At 39.2% G+C, this 15,577-nt stretch overlaps 1 protein-coding gene across 2 annotated transcripts in view; it reads left to right on the plus strand.

Annotated features, from left to right (window-relative positions):
- The window catches only part of SACS (sacsin molecular chaperone), a 669,847-nt gene extending 654,751 nt beyond the window's left edge, over positions 1 to 15,096 (plus strand). For both annotated transcript variants that reach the window (XM_069640129.1, XM_069640130.1), the window contains one exon: positions 1,471 to 15,096. In XM_069640129.1, coding sequence (XP_069496230.1) covers positions 1,471 to 13,028 — 11,558 coding nt within the window. In that variant the 3' untranslated portion in view covers positions 13,029 to 15,096. The remainder of the gene's footprint in view (positions 1 to 1,470) is intronic.
- The last annotated feature ends 481 nt before the right edge of the window (positions 15,097 to 15,577 follow it).

Raw genomic sequence — 15,577 nt, forward strand, 5'->3', positions numbered from 1 at the left:
ATTGCTGCACTCGGCCGCAAACTGGCCTAACAGGCTTCACGTCAGCGCTTTGCGCTGACGGATGTCAATTACGGCTTCCAGAGCCCCCTATTGACGCGTTACTGATGCGTCAACCAGAAGTGAGTCTGGGAAGTGGAGTTCCAGCAACTCACGTTCGCAATGGAATACATAAAACTTTTGACAAGCCCTCTTATCCCCTGCTATCAGTCAGCGCATTTCACCACAATACTGATGCAGTACGAAAGCATGTCCTAAAATATACAATTGCATAGGCGTTTTCGATGGAATTCAATTATTTTCCTATTGCATCTAAGTAATTTTAAAAATAAGGAAACCTAAAATCAGGCTAAAAATCAAACTAAAATAAATGCGCAATTTCACACGAAACGTAACACAATATATTGGCTTTTCCCTCAGATGACAATATGCTAAACTTCCTCGTGCTGATGTGATTCAATTAAGGCCTGCGTCGCGCCCTGGCGACGCGTTACTGGTGCGTCGACCAGAAGTGAGTCTGGGAAGTGGAGTTCCAGCAACTCACGTTTGCAATGAAATTAAAGTGTTCACCCAGGTAGTGCAGAATTTTCCCCTCTGTTTTTTATGCATGGTTGAAAACAATTGGAAGTCAGTGCATCCAGAGACACAGAGCTGGTGTAACACCTTAAGCGCTGGTTATATGAGGTTAGGTAGTATTTTAAGATGGTCCTGCCTGCTTTGTTTTGAATTGTCTGTATTTTTCTTAGTGACACATTTGGGCATTGGCAGTACAACATAAGTTGATGGCTTTTAACAGTAAATCTCCCAGAATTATTGTAATTCATTGTCTATTATCTTAACTATCTGCAGTTTTTCCTTAGTATCAGTCACTTTGGACACAAAGGGGCGCATTTCGGTCAGAGACATCTCCCAAGTAGTTGTCCCTCTTGAGCGGCTATGGTATGGACTCAAATTCTTGCTTCCTTAGGAAAGCCTCTCTTTTGCGGCTCGATGGCCTTTGAAGTAGGGTATTATTTTAGTCCCGTTTAGTTTGAGGCAACTTAGCTTTTATCTATCCTTGGATGGCACACATGGAGACATCAATGTTCTTTTCTTCTCTGTATTTTATTGGCATACATATGAACAAGAGAGACAAGAGTGATTGGCCGGTGAGAACATTGTGAAATGTTTCCAAATCAAGTGGATTTTATTACAAATACTGACTAACAGGCCAGTGTTCTCTGACTATTCATGTGTATACCATGCTGCACTGTATCAAAGACTGCAAAATAGTTAGGCATATATATTATATGTTTTCAGAGAAATCTTAGTCTTCTATTTCTGAGTCTACATTATCACACAATATCAAAAGAATATATTAGATTTTTTCGTACAAAACACAAGCTGCAATTTTTATGTTGACAGGAGATATGACATGGTAATGTATGTTCAGCAATATTTGTTTAATTGTGTCAATGTTTTTATGATTCACAGGCAGGCCTTGCACTCAGCTGCAACTATTGAATCCCGAACGTTTTGCACGGCTTATTAAAGAAGTAGTGAACGCTCTGTGGCCCAGCAAGGATATGGTGGTGCAGTGGTATCCAGGATGCAAAGATAAAAAACACCCAACTGTGGCTTGGCTTAAAATGGTGTGGAAGAGCATTTACATACATTTCTCTGAAGACTTAAGTTTGTTTGAAGACCTGCCTCTTGTACCCAAGACTATGTTGGAGGAAGAAAATACATTGGTGGAACTTGTCAGGCTCAGGGCACCATCCCCAATAATTCTCAATGATGAGTTGGAGACACAGCTTCCTGAAATGTTACCTGAAATCATTGGAAACCTTGGTGGTATTGTCCTTGACAACATAGATTCTTCCATACAGCATCCGCTTCTTAAAAGATATATTCACCCACCTACTCCAAATTCTGTTTTGCAGTTAATGGATCGGATGTCATTGCAAAAGCTATCGAGTCAAGTTGCAGCGTTATCGCCAACACACAAGGATGCACTTAGAAGATTTTTATCCACTTTAACAGATGTTGGTGAAAAAGATAAATTAACTATTCAGGAGTTACTGATATTTCGAAGGTTTCAAACATGTGATGAAATGAAGTCTTCTTTTATAGTGCTGAAAGGATGCAAAGTATTGCATCACACTGCCAAGCTTCCACCAGAATTGAGACTTTCTATACCACTAATCGACAGCAGTGATGAGGCTACAACTCGGTTGGCAAACATGATGAAAGTGGAGCAGCTAAAGAGTACAGACTGTCTACAGCTGATTTTCCAAGATATCGAAAAGGGATTTTATTCTTGTAGCGAAACAACACAAATAATGGTATGGGTGCTTGAAAATTTGTCTTCTCTAAAAAATGAAACACCCGCTGTTATAGATTGGCTACTGCCTTTAAAATGCATCCCATGCTTCCAGGGAAAATCAGCATCAGCAAATGAACTATTTGACCCCGAAATAGATATCCTTCAAAATCTTTTTTATTCTGAAGAAGAAATGTGTTTTCCGCCTCAAGCCTTCAAATCCTCCTCAGATGTGCTGCATTCCCTGAGGCAAATAGGCTTGAAAAATGAAGCCAGCCTCAATGAAAAAGACATTGTGCAAGTTGCAAAGAAAATTGAATATCTGCAGAGCAAGGCAACCTCAAACAGGGATGATCTTCTCAGAAAAGCTAGAACTCTAATCACTGTTTTGAATAAAGATCCAAAACTAGTGCATTCACCCGACATAAGGGCAACTCTAAAACGAATTAAGTGGATTCCAGCCTGCACAGAAAGGCCTCCCAATTACCCAAGCTCTTTAGTATGGAAGGGTGATCTTTGTAAACTATGCACTCCAACTGAAATGACTGATTTATCCCATGCTGTGCTAGTTGGTTCGTCAGTGCCTCTAGTTGATAATGTCCTAGTAGAAGTAGAAAAAGCTCTTGGCATTGCCACAGACCCTTCAATAGATTCTGTTTTAAAACATTTAAAGGTTGTTGTGGACTGGAATTGCTCTAAAACCTTCAATAATGAAGATTATTACCAATTTCAGCATATTTTACTTGAAATATATAGTTTCATGCAAGATCATTTAGAAAAAGGGAAAGACCATTTTAAAGCATTGACATTTGCTTGGGTGTGGACAGGTACAACGTTTTGCTCGCCCATGCAAGCTGTAATACATTCCATTCATGACCTTGACCTCCAGCCTTATCTGCATACTTTGCCCAAAACCATGGCCAAATTCCACAAGTTGTTTATGTTTTGTGGCTCAATTGACCAACTGACCCCAGAACATATTTTCAGAGTCATTAAAGAAATTTACAAGCGAAGCAAACAACTACTCAATGAAGAAGAAAGCAAACAAAATCTGCATCTGATGTTGAGTATCATACGTTGGATGTATAGTAGTCAACTTTCTGCAGACTGTGAGATCCCCATGCCCATACATTGTAGCAAAAATCCTTCTAAGCTTGTGATGAAACCCATTCACGAATGTTGTTATTGTGATATCAAAGTTGATGATCTTAATGATTTGCTTGAGGATTCTGTTGAACCCATAATTTTGGTGCATGAAGACATACCTATGAAGACTGCAGAGTGGTTAAATGTTCCATGTCTGAGTACAAGACTGATTAATCCTGAAAACATGGGGTTTGAGCAGTCGGGCCAAAGAGAACCTCTTACAGTAAGAATCAAAAACATTTTGGAAGAATACCCTTCAGTTTCTGATATATTTAAGGAGTTACTGCAAAATGCAGATGATGCCTCTGCCTCAGAATGCAATTTTCTAATTGATATGAGAAAGAATATGGATATGAGAGAAAACCTCTTGGATCCAGGGATGGCAGTCTGTCATGGGCCAGCATTGTGGTCATTTAATAACTCTGAATTCACAGATTCGGATTTCTTAAATATAACACGATTAGGGGAGTCCATAAAAAGAAGTGAAGTTGACAAAGTTGGCAAGTTTGGACTAGGCTTCAACTCTGTTTATCATATAACTGATATCCCCATCATCATGAGCAGAGAGTTCATGATCATGTTTGATCCGAACATTAACCATATCAGTAAACACATTCGTGACAGGTCTAACCCAGGTATCAAGATTAATTGGACTAAACAGCAGAAAAGACTTCGTAAATTTCCTAACCAATTCAAACCATTTATAGATGTTTTTCAGTGCCAGCTACCTTTGACAGTCGAAGCACCATACAGTTACAAAGGAACCCTTTTTAGACTTTCGTTCAGGACACAGCAAGAAGCAAAACTCAGTGAAGTAAGCAATATTCACTACAATACAGCCGACATTTATTCACTTGTGGACGAGTTCAGCATGTGCGGGCATAGACTAATACTCTTCACTCAGAATGTGAATTCAATGGTTCTAAAGTATTTGAAACCTGAAGAAGCTATTCCTACTTTAGCACAAGATGCAGTCACCATTAGGAAGAAAGTATGTTCCTCCAAAGTACTGACTTCATCTAAAAGCATCCTCAAAGAAGCTGCAAAACTCATGAAACATTGTAGCACTAGTAAAAGACTGCCTGCTGAAATACCAAAGTCCTCATGCATATTGCAGATTGTCGTTGAAGAGTTCCATCATGTATTTAGACGAATCGCTGATCTTCATTCTCCTCTTTTTAGAGGCCCAGAAGATGATCCTGCTACTTTCTTTGAAATGGCTAAATCCGGGCAGAACAAAAGGCCATCTGATGAGCTGCCACAAAAAACTGTGGAGTCTACAACGTGGCTGCTGTGTTCATGTATGGACATTGGAGAAGCTTTACGATTTTCATTGAATGAAAATGGAAAACGGTTAGGGCTTGTACCTTGTGGTTCAGTTGGGGTCATGCTTTCTGAGACTCAAGATGAAAAGTGGAGGATCAAACCAAACTGTAGTAACATTGGTGAAGTATTTTGCTATTTACCTTTAAGAATAAAAACTGGCTTACCTCTTCATATCAATGGATGCTTCGCTGTTACGTCAAACCGTAAAGAGATTTGGAAAACAGATACAAAGGGCAGGTGGAATGCTGTTTTCATGCGAAATGTGATTGTAAGAGCTTACTTAGAAGCACTTTGTGTTTTGCGTGACATGGCAGCTAATAATGAGCTAGTTGACTATAGCTACTATGCTATTTGGCCTGATCCAGATTCTGTGCATGATGATTTTTCAGTTATATGTCATGGAATATATGAAGACATAGCTAAATCAAAAAGCAAAGAAGGCCTTAAAGTGTTTTCTGATGGACTATCGTGGGTTTCCATGAAGAATGTGAGGTTTCTAGATGATTCATTGCTTCAAAGGCAAGATATTGGACCTGCAGCTTTTAAGATCTTTCAAAAATATCTGAAAAAGACTGGGCTGATGAATTTGTGTGCGGTAGAGCTTCCCTCCTGGGTCAAATCTGGCTTTGAAGATGCAGGCTGTAAAGAAATACTTCTTGAAAACACATTCTCAGAGAATCAGTTTTTTTCTGAAGTATTTTTCCCACATATTGAAGAAATTGAGGCTGAGCTGCGTGATCCTTTGATGCTTTATTTATTGAATGAAAGGATTGAAGAATTCTCTGAACTTCTTCGAGTTACCCCATGCATCCCATGTTCTTTGAAGCATCATCCTCTTGTTATTCCTTCAAGACTAATCCACCCAGAAGGCAGAGTTTCGAAGTTGTATTACAGTGAAGATGGACGATTTCCCTTTGGCTCGTTTCAAAATTATCTTAATCCAGTTGTCTTGATCAAACTTACTCAACTGGGCATGATAAAAGATGATGTTCTGTGGGAAGATTTGGTCGAACGTATGGAATCAATTTCTAGCATTAATGTCACTGATCATGTTGCAGCTTGTCAAAGAAGCAATGTTATAATTAGCCTGATTGATGAAAAATTAAAATACAGAGACCCAAGAGCTAAAGAATTTTCTCCACAATGCCAGCATATTAAATTTCTCCCTTTCGTCACAAAACCTGCAGGTTTTTCGTTGCATTGGAAGGGGAGTGACTTTAAGATGGAAACAATGTTTTCAGCTGCTGAACTTTACACAGCTGAGCATCAAGATGTTGTTTGTCTTTTGAATCCAATTCTCAATGAAAGCTCGCCTTCCTTTAAAGGTTGTGGGTCTATATCATTGGCAGTAAAAGATTTCCTAGGGTTGATTAGAAAACCACCTATTAACCTTGTGATCAACCAGCTAAAAGAAGTGTCAAAGTATTGTGATGATATTACGTTGTATCAGGAGAATATCACCAATTCCTGCTACAAGTCCCTCCTTGAAACAATGCTGCAAAGTGATGCAAACAAGGCGGTAGTCATGGCAGAGCTTAAAAACTGCAGTTTTATTTTGGTTGAAAATACATACGTTGATCCATCAAAGGTTTCTTTCCACTTGAACTTTGAAGCAGCACCTTACATCTACACACTTCCTAATAAATATAAAAACAATTTCCGGGAACTTTTTGAGAGTGTTGGTGTCAAATTTGCTTTCGCAGTTGAAGATTTTGCACTGGTTCTTGAATCCATAAAGAGAGATAGTGGAAACCAACAATTGACAGAAAATAACTTCCAGCTTTGTAGGCGGATAGTTAGTGAAGGTATTTGGGGCCTTATAAGAGATAAAACGCAAGAATTTTGTGAAAACAAATATGGTGACATATTGTTGCCAGACACAAATCTTGCAATGCTTCCAGCTAAAGCTTTGTGTTACAATGATTGTCCTTGGATTAAAGTAAAAGACACAACCGTAAAATACTGCCATGGAGACATACCAAGAGAGGTAGCAGTGAAGCTAGGAGCTATTCCTAAGCGCCACAAGGCCTTAGAGCGTTATGCCTCTAACATTCATTTTACCACTCTCGGGACAGAATTTGGTCAAAAAGAAAAACTGACCAGCAGAATAAAAAGTATTCTCAATGCTTATCCTTCAGAAAAAGAGATGTTAAAAGAGCTTCTTCAAAATGCAGATGATGCCAAAGCTACGGAGATCTGTTTTGTGTTTGACCCGAGATATCACCCAGTTGACAGAATCTTCGATGAAAAGTGGGCACCCCTTCAAGGGCCTGCACTTTGTGTTTACAACAACCAGCCATTCACTGAGGATGACATCAGAGGTATTCAAAACCTAGGAAGGGGAACCAAAGAAGCAAATCCTTGTAAAACTGGGCAGTACGGTATAGGATTCAATTCTGTCTATCACATTACAGACTGCCCATCTTTCATTTCTTGTAATGACATCATCTGCATTTTTGATCCTCATGCACGATATGCACCAGGTGCAACATCAGTCAGTCCGGGACGTATGTTTAGGGATTTGGATTCTGATTTCAAAACACAGTTCTCAGATGTCCTTGATCTCTATTTAGGAAAATACTTCAAACTTGGTAAAACAACCATGTTCAGATTTCCCCTGCGTAATTCAGAAATGGCAAAACATTCCGAGATTTCATCAGTTCCTGCTTCAGACAGGATGGTGCAAAATCTGTTAGATAAATTGCGCACAGATGGAGCAGAACTCTTGATGTTTTTAAATCACATGGAGAAAATTTCGATTTGTGAAATCGAGAAAACAACGGGAGTTCTTAATGTACTCTATTCTGTAAGGGGTAAAATTACAGATGGTGATCGATTGAAACGAAAGCAGTTTCATGCTTCTGTCATTGAAAGTGTGAATAAAAGAAAGATGTTGAAAGACATTCCTATCCAGCAGATTACTTATACAATGGACATTGAAGACTCTGAGGGAAATCTGACCACATGGCTTATTTGTAACAGGTCAGGTTTTTCCAATATGGAAAATGTTTCAAAAAGTGTTGTTTCATCGCACAAGAACAAAGACATCACTCTTTTTCCACGTGGAGGAGTTGCTGCTTGCATTACCCATAACTACAAAAAGCCCCACAGAGCATTCTGTTTCCTGCCTCTCACCTTAGAAACTGGTCTACCTTTCCATGTCAATGGGCACTTCGCTTTGGATTCTGCCAGGCGAAATCTATGGCGTGACGATGATGGCGTGGGTGTACGAAGTGACTGGAACAACAACTTAATGACGGCGCTAATAGCACCAGCCTATGTGGAATTGTTGGCACAAATGAGAAAACGCTATTTCCCAGGCTCTGACCCTACCGTAACAATGCTGCAAAATACACCAATCCATGTTGTTAAAGACACTCTAAAAAAGTTTTTGTCCTTCTTCCCAGTAAACAGACTTGACCTACAACCAGATTGGTATTGCCTTGTAAAAGCTATTTACAGTTGTATTCATGAAGATCGGAAACGTCTACTACCAGTTGTAAGAGCTCCAAACATAGATGGCTCAGACATGCAGTCAGCTATTATCATTTCATGGGTGAATACGTCTGCCTCAACCAAGGGTCGACCATTCTTTGACAACCTTCTTCAAGATGAACTACAGCACTTGAAGAATATTGAGTATAACATCACAACACGCAAAACTGTTGCAGAAAATGTTTACAGACTAAAGCACCTGCTTTTGGAGGTTGGCTTCAACTTAGTTTATTACTGTGATGAGACTGCAAACCTTTACCACTGTTTGGTAGATGCAGGTATTCCAGTTAGCTACACAAGTCCTTCAGATGTCCGGACATTCCTAATGACATTTTCTTCTGCTGATACCAGCTGTCAAATTGGAAAACTCCCCTGTCGTCTGCAACAGACCAATCTTAAACTGTTTCATAGCTTAAAACTTCTAGTTGACTATTGCTTTAAGGATGCAGAAGAAAGTGAAATTCAAATTGAAGGATTGCCACTTTTAATTACCTTGGACAGTGTTTTACAAGTCTTTGATGCAAAGCGACCAAAGTTCCTGACAACTTACCACGAACTTATTCCATCACGCAAGGATCTTTTTATGAACACGCTTTTCCTTAGATACAGTAACATTTTACTTGCCAGTGGCGTTGCAAAAGTCTTTGATGTGACAAGTTTTGCTGATTTACTATCTTCAGTGTTGCCAAGAGAATACAAAACCAAAGTATGTGTTCGATGGAAAGAAACTTTTGCAAGTGAATCCTGGCTTAAGAATTCCTGGCATTTTATAAGTGAGTCTGTTAATGTTAAAGAAGAAGATAAGACAGAGGATGCATTGACATTTGACATGGTGATTGACATTTTGAAAGACTGGGCATTGCTTCCAGGGACGAAATTCACAGTGTCCTCCAATCAACTTATTGTGCCCGAATGTGATGTTTTGGTTCCCCTCAGCCTAATGCACATCTCAATTTTTCCAAATGCCCAAAGCGATAAAGTTTTTCACACATTGATGAAAACAGGTTGCATCCAATTAGCAGTGAACAAAATTTGCTCGAAAGATAATATTTTATTGCCCTTGTTGGCAGGGCATACCGCAAACATTGAAAATCCCTCAAGCATTCTCAAAGTCGTAAACCATATGATACAAACTTCCACCTTTAGGACGGAAAAGTTAGCAGAAAGTGATTATGAGGTGCTATTAATGTATTTTAACTGCAACTTAAACCATTTGATGTCTCAGGATGACTTAACAGTTCTGAAGTCACTTCCGTGCTTCAAAGCAATCAGTGGTCGATATATCAGCATTTCAAAATTTGCCACATGCTACGTTCTTACAAAGAGTATACCTTCTGTTGAGGTAGAAAAGTGGTCTGTTTCATCTTCATCTGCATTTCTTGAGGAAAAACTGAACCTTAAGGACTTGTACAGTGTTTTGGGTTGTATACCCATAGATGACCTGGAGGTATACTTGAAGCACCTTTTGCCCAAGATTGAAAGTTTGTCTTACAGTGCCAAATTGGAGCATCTCATTTACTTAAAGAACAGTTTATGCAATGCAGATGAATCATCAGGAATAAAAGAGCAGCTCCATGAAAAGCTGGAAGGTCTTCCTTTAATATATGATGTAGATAAACGACTTAAGCCTGCCAGGCAATTTTATGACAGGACTGTGCGAGTTTTTCAAGTCATGCTCCCTGAAAAACTTTTCATACCTCAAGATTTCTTCAAAAATCTGGAACAAGCAACAAAACCAAAGAATCAAGCTCTGTTTCTGTCATCATGGGTTACATTTCTGAGAAACATAGGCCTCAAGTATGTACTCTCACAACATCAGCTTCTACAGTTCGCCAAAGAGATAAGCATGAAAGCAAATGCTGAAAAGTGGTCAAATGAAAAACTGCAGTGCACCATTGATGTTCTTCTCTATCACATATTTCAGGAGAGAACTGATCTACTGACAGGAAACTTTCTACGAGAACTGTCTATGATCCAGTTCTTATGCTCCGAGCGTGCACCTGCAGAGCTTGTTAGGTTCCATCCTCAATATCAAGAGGTGAATGGGACACTTCCTCTTATTCGGTTCAGTGGAGCTCAGGTGAATCCAAAATTCAAGCAGACTGATGTCTTGCAGCTTCTGTGGACATCATGCCCTATTCTCCCAGAGAAAGCAACTCCGCTAACAATAAAAGAACAGGAAGGGAGTGCCCTTGGTGCTCAGGAACAGCTTGAGCAGGTTTTAACAATGCTCAATGTTAACGTAGAGCCTTCCTTGGACAAAGTTTTGAGCAATTGCAGGAATATTTGTAGTATAACCACTCTAGATGATGACATGGTGAAAACTAGAGTGAAGGTTCTGCGCAGTATATATGAGTTCCTTAATACAGAAAAAAGGGAGTTCCGATTCCAGCTACGAGGTGTTGCTTTTGTGATGGTAGAGGACGGGTGGAAACTCCTCAAGCCTGAAGAGGTTGTTATAAATTTAGAGTATGAATCTGACTTTAAGCCTTACTTATACAAGTTGCCTTTAGAACTTGGAACATTCCATCAGTTATTTAAACTTTTAGGTACAGAAGATGTGGTGGCCACAAAGCAATATGTTGAAGTTCTCAGTCGTATATTTAAGAACTCTGATGGTAAGCAACTAGATCCCAATGAAATGCGTACAGTTAAGCGAGTAGTGTCCGGACTTTTCAAAAGTCTTCAAAATGAGTCTGTGAAAGTTCGGAATGATCTCGATAATGTTCGAGATCTTGCCCTTTATTTGCCAAGTCAAGATGGACGATTGGTAAAGTCAAGCATCTTAGTTTTTGATGACGCTCCACATTACAAAAGTAGAATACAGGGCAACATCGGGGTTCAAATGCTTGTGGATCTCAGTCAGTGCTACCTAGGAAAGGACCATGGTTTCCACACCAAACTCATAATGCTTCTCCCACAAAAACTTAGACCCCGACTGCTTAGCAGCATTCTTGAAGAACAACTGGATGAAGAAACCCCAAAGACTTGCCAATTTGGAGCACTCTGTTCTCTGCAGGGAAGACTGCAGCTCCTGCTTTCTTCTGATCAATTCCTTACTGGACTAATTAGAATCATGAAACACGAAAACGACAATGCTTTCCTAGCCAATGAAGAAAAGGCCACTCGACTGTGTAAAGCATTGAGGGAAGGACTAAAAGTATCCTGCTTTGAAAAGCTGCAAACCACATTAAGAGTTAAGGGATTTAATCCAATTCCACACAGTAAAAGTGAAACTCTTGCCTTTTTAAAGAGATATGGCCATGCAGTCATATTACTATACATACAGCACTCAGACAGCAAAGATATTAATTTCCTGTTAGCACTAGCCATGACACTGAAATCGGCCACTGACAACCTGATTTCTGATACCTCATATTTAATTGCCATGTTAGGCTGCAATGATATTTACAGAATCAATGACAAGCTTGACAGCTTGGGTGTGAAATATGACACTTCAGTCGAGCCATCAAAACTTGAACTTCCTATGGCAGGCACTCCTATTCCAGCTGAAATTCATTACACCTTACTAATGGATCCAATGAATGTCTTTTATCCTGGGGAATATGTTGGGTACCTCATTGATGCAGAAGGAGGTGATATATATGGTTCCTATCAACCCACGTACACATATGCCATCATTGTTCAAGAGGTAGAAAAGGAAGAAGAAGAGAACTCAAGTTTTTTAGGCAAGTATTACCAGATTGATATTGGATACAGTGAGTACAAGATTGTCAGTTCCCTGGACTTGTACAAGTTTTCACGGCCTGATGAAACTCCTCAAAGTAAAGACAGCGCACCTTCCACTCCAACAAGCCCTACAGAATATCCCCTTCCTGGACCCAGGACTGTTCCACCCTCTTTCCCTGGCAAAGAAAGCCATAAAACTACATCTTCAAAACACCACTCGCCCAAGAAAATTAAGATGAATGCCTTGCCAGAAATCCTAAGGGAAGTGACATCAGTAATGGAGCAGGCGTGGCGGCTTTCGGAATCAGAAAGGAAGAAGATCATAAGGCGGTTGTACCTAAAGTGGCACCCCGATAAAAATGCAGAAAATCTGGACATAGCTAATGAAGTATTTAAACATCTGCAAAACGAAATTAACAGACTAGAAAAACAGGCGTTTTTAGATCAGAATATAGACAGGACATCCAGAAGAGCTTATTCAGCAGCCTCTGCTCGGTATCAATCAGACAAATTTTCTTTCCAAAGATTTTATTCATCTTGGAATCAAGAAGCAACAAGCCATAAATCTGAAAGGCAACAATACAAAGAGACGTTTCCTTCTACAGGATCTCCTCACTCAGACCGTTTCTTTGTCCCTCCGACATTTAAGTCTGTTGGCAATCCAGTTGAGGCACGGCGATGGCTACGGCAAGCTCGTGCAAATTTTTCTGCTGCTCGAAATGACCTTCACAAAAACGCCAATGAATGGGTGTGCTTTAAATGCTACTTGTCCACTAAGCTAGCTTTAATTGCAGCAGATTATTCTGTTCGGGGGAAATCGGACAAAGATGTCAAGCCAACTGCACTTGCCCAGAAAATAGAGGAGTACAGTCAACAACTGGAAGGTCTTGCCAATGACGTTCACACACTGGAGGCCTATGGGGTGGATAGTTTGAAAACTCGCTACCCTGACATGCTTCCTTTTCCACAAATTCCAAATGATCGTTTCACTTCGGAAGTGGCGATGAGAGTGATGGAATGTACTGCTTGCATCATAATCAAACTTGAAAACTTTATACAGAGTAAAGTATGAAATATTGTGGACGAGTAGAGGGGCATATTAGCTACAGTTCTGCCTTTAATGTCTTTAAATGACAATCACAATTTGTGGAGGCGATCCCAGTTTGACATTCTTTTGCATCACTAACGTGTTGCCCACTGATACTTCATGTGTCACTATCGGCATATTTAGACTAATAGGTGCCCCATTGCTAAAGGACGACCTAGGACTAGCATGCCTAGGCCCAGTGTAGAAACTGGAAGCATAAACAAAAGTGGAAAAACCTCCCCATGACCTCTATAGTAGAATATGTTTGCCCTAGGTCAACACTGGCCAACCAGGCCACACTGCTTTGCTAGACATCCCAATTAATGTCTTTGGTCCTGAATGTTCTTGTACCCTAATCTAAAGCATCATGCAGCCATTTCTATAGGCTATATGAATTCTCAGCAATGTCGAAATACCAGTGCTAAGGGCACAAAAACATTTGTTAGCACATTGTCTCCTCGTATTATAGAAATTGCCTATGTGTTTCAAAGGCCAGTGTGTATATTATCTAAAAGTGCAATATGTGACTGTGAAGATTCAAAAAAGCAGACGTCTAACATGGATAATGTCATTATGTGTTCATATCACTGTACATAAAAAGATCATTGACCGCTATAGCCATACAAATGTTAAGTAAGGCACATATTTTTTGATTGTACATAAGCGCCTTTTGTTGATTGATTTGAAGTAATTATTTCTACTGAGCCTTAAAAGAAACATAATGTAAAATGTGAATATTTTAACATTAGCTGGATGATCTGCAAACACATTGCTGTAAATATAGCGATTATCGAGGACTGTGTCTTATTGAAATGCACTTTATGTAACCAAAGCCTACGGTAACTTATAGAATAGTGAGAGCGCTTTGCGACATACTGTGTCCGTGCTGTTCTTCTATAAGGATGTACATTAAGATATGGTCACTTAAGGGCCCAATTCAGTAGGGACTGTTTCCGATGACATGCCTTTAAAATGTTCTCAGGGCATCAGTCATCTGACTTAGCAGGAATCTCTCAAATCAAGTACGTTGTTCTGTGCAATTTCATATCAGCTGGATCTGATTGAGTTTTATGTATTTTTTAAATCGGTTTATATCCTGAAGAATTAAGGGGTATACATGCCAGAAGCTTTAGAATTGTTATGTTATAAAGGTATTCTTGATTTACAGATAATGAACCATTTTATGTGATTCATTCATTGAGGTTAGGAACAATGTGTGTATATACGATGTTGTACATTTTATTTGTTATCTTTTCATGATATTGTTGTGCATTTGTTTCAACCAACAAAAGAAAATCATGTCACATAATCTAAAATCACTTAATGGCAACTGTGTAGAAATCTTTACGCCATTAATGATTACAACTCAAACCTCAGTCTCTGTTGTAAAGAATATAATGTGACCATCCTGTTGTGTCATTTTCTCCTGTACAGATGCTATAAATTAATGTATTGTTTATTTGTCTGCATTCTTTAAATTAAAAGGCTATCATCTTATTTGGTGCGAATGAGTCGGTCGGTGCTAACATGCTCAGAGACCTGCTCTATTTCACCCACAAGGCCTGGTTTAGGTTACACAACATTTTGTTTCTATGCATTGGAATTGTCTTGATAATTCTTAGTGTCTAACACACAGTGAACATATGTACATACTTATAGGATATTGTTTCTAGTGTTGCAATCAGTTGTTTTCAGTTTCCATGACTTCCAAAATGTATATAATTGTCAGATCTACAGTATTTTCTAAGAGCACAGAGCAATGGTAACTTAATGAATGTGCTAAAAAGAAGTAGTAATAGTGAATAAAGCTTCCAGAGGGAATTATTTCCTCCCAGTGGCATGAACACAAATATTGCAGTGTTGTTCCTGACATGCTAAGGTATTCTAAAGGGCTTGCACAACTTTGGGAATCTTAAGGTAACAGTGATTGGTAAGGGAGAAGCGTGCTGTTTCAAAAATTGTATTGCTTCTTGATGTTAGACCATGTGATTATTACTGCTGTATGTAACATGTGCCATACTGTATTTTAATAAAAAAAAATAGTTTTTTTGCATTGGGCTTCGAGCGAGATTGATTCTTGCATGATTCGATCATTTGAATGTGTATGCTCAGAACATGTACTTTCTATATTCAACTGTATTTGTTTTATTTATACATTTATATGTTCCGCCTTGAAACGAATTCTGGGTTATGGATAATGTCATTGCATGGGCTACCACGATGGCAGATAAGTAATTTGACCAAACCATTAAGAATAGTTTGTAAATAGAGTAGAACAGATTTTAGCCTGGGGCATATTATAAATTCTATTTACATAGTAACAATTTCACAGCCTTTCTAATTGCACATGAGGAAGACCTCTACAATAAGTACTGTACAGGCACAACGCACTGGAATTCCATTGCACAGAATGCAGCTCCCTTTAAGTTAGACCCTTTGATATGCTGTTTCCTATGAAGGGCCAGTAGTCCATTATTGACACAAATTGGTATTCTAGCTGGGATTTTGCACATGTGTTTCTATCCGTCAATTAA

Source organism: Ambystoma mexicanum, chromosome 7q, assembly GCF_040938575.1.
Source record: "Ambystoma mexicanum isolate Mex_15411 chromosome 7q, UKY_AmexF1_1, whole genome shotgun sequence".
In the NCBI taxonomy this organism is placed as follows: Eukaryota; Metazoa; Chordata; class Amphibia; order Caudata; family Ambystomatidae; genus Ambystoma; species Ambystoma mexicanum.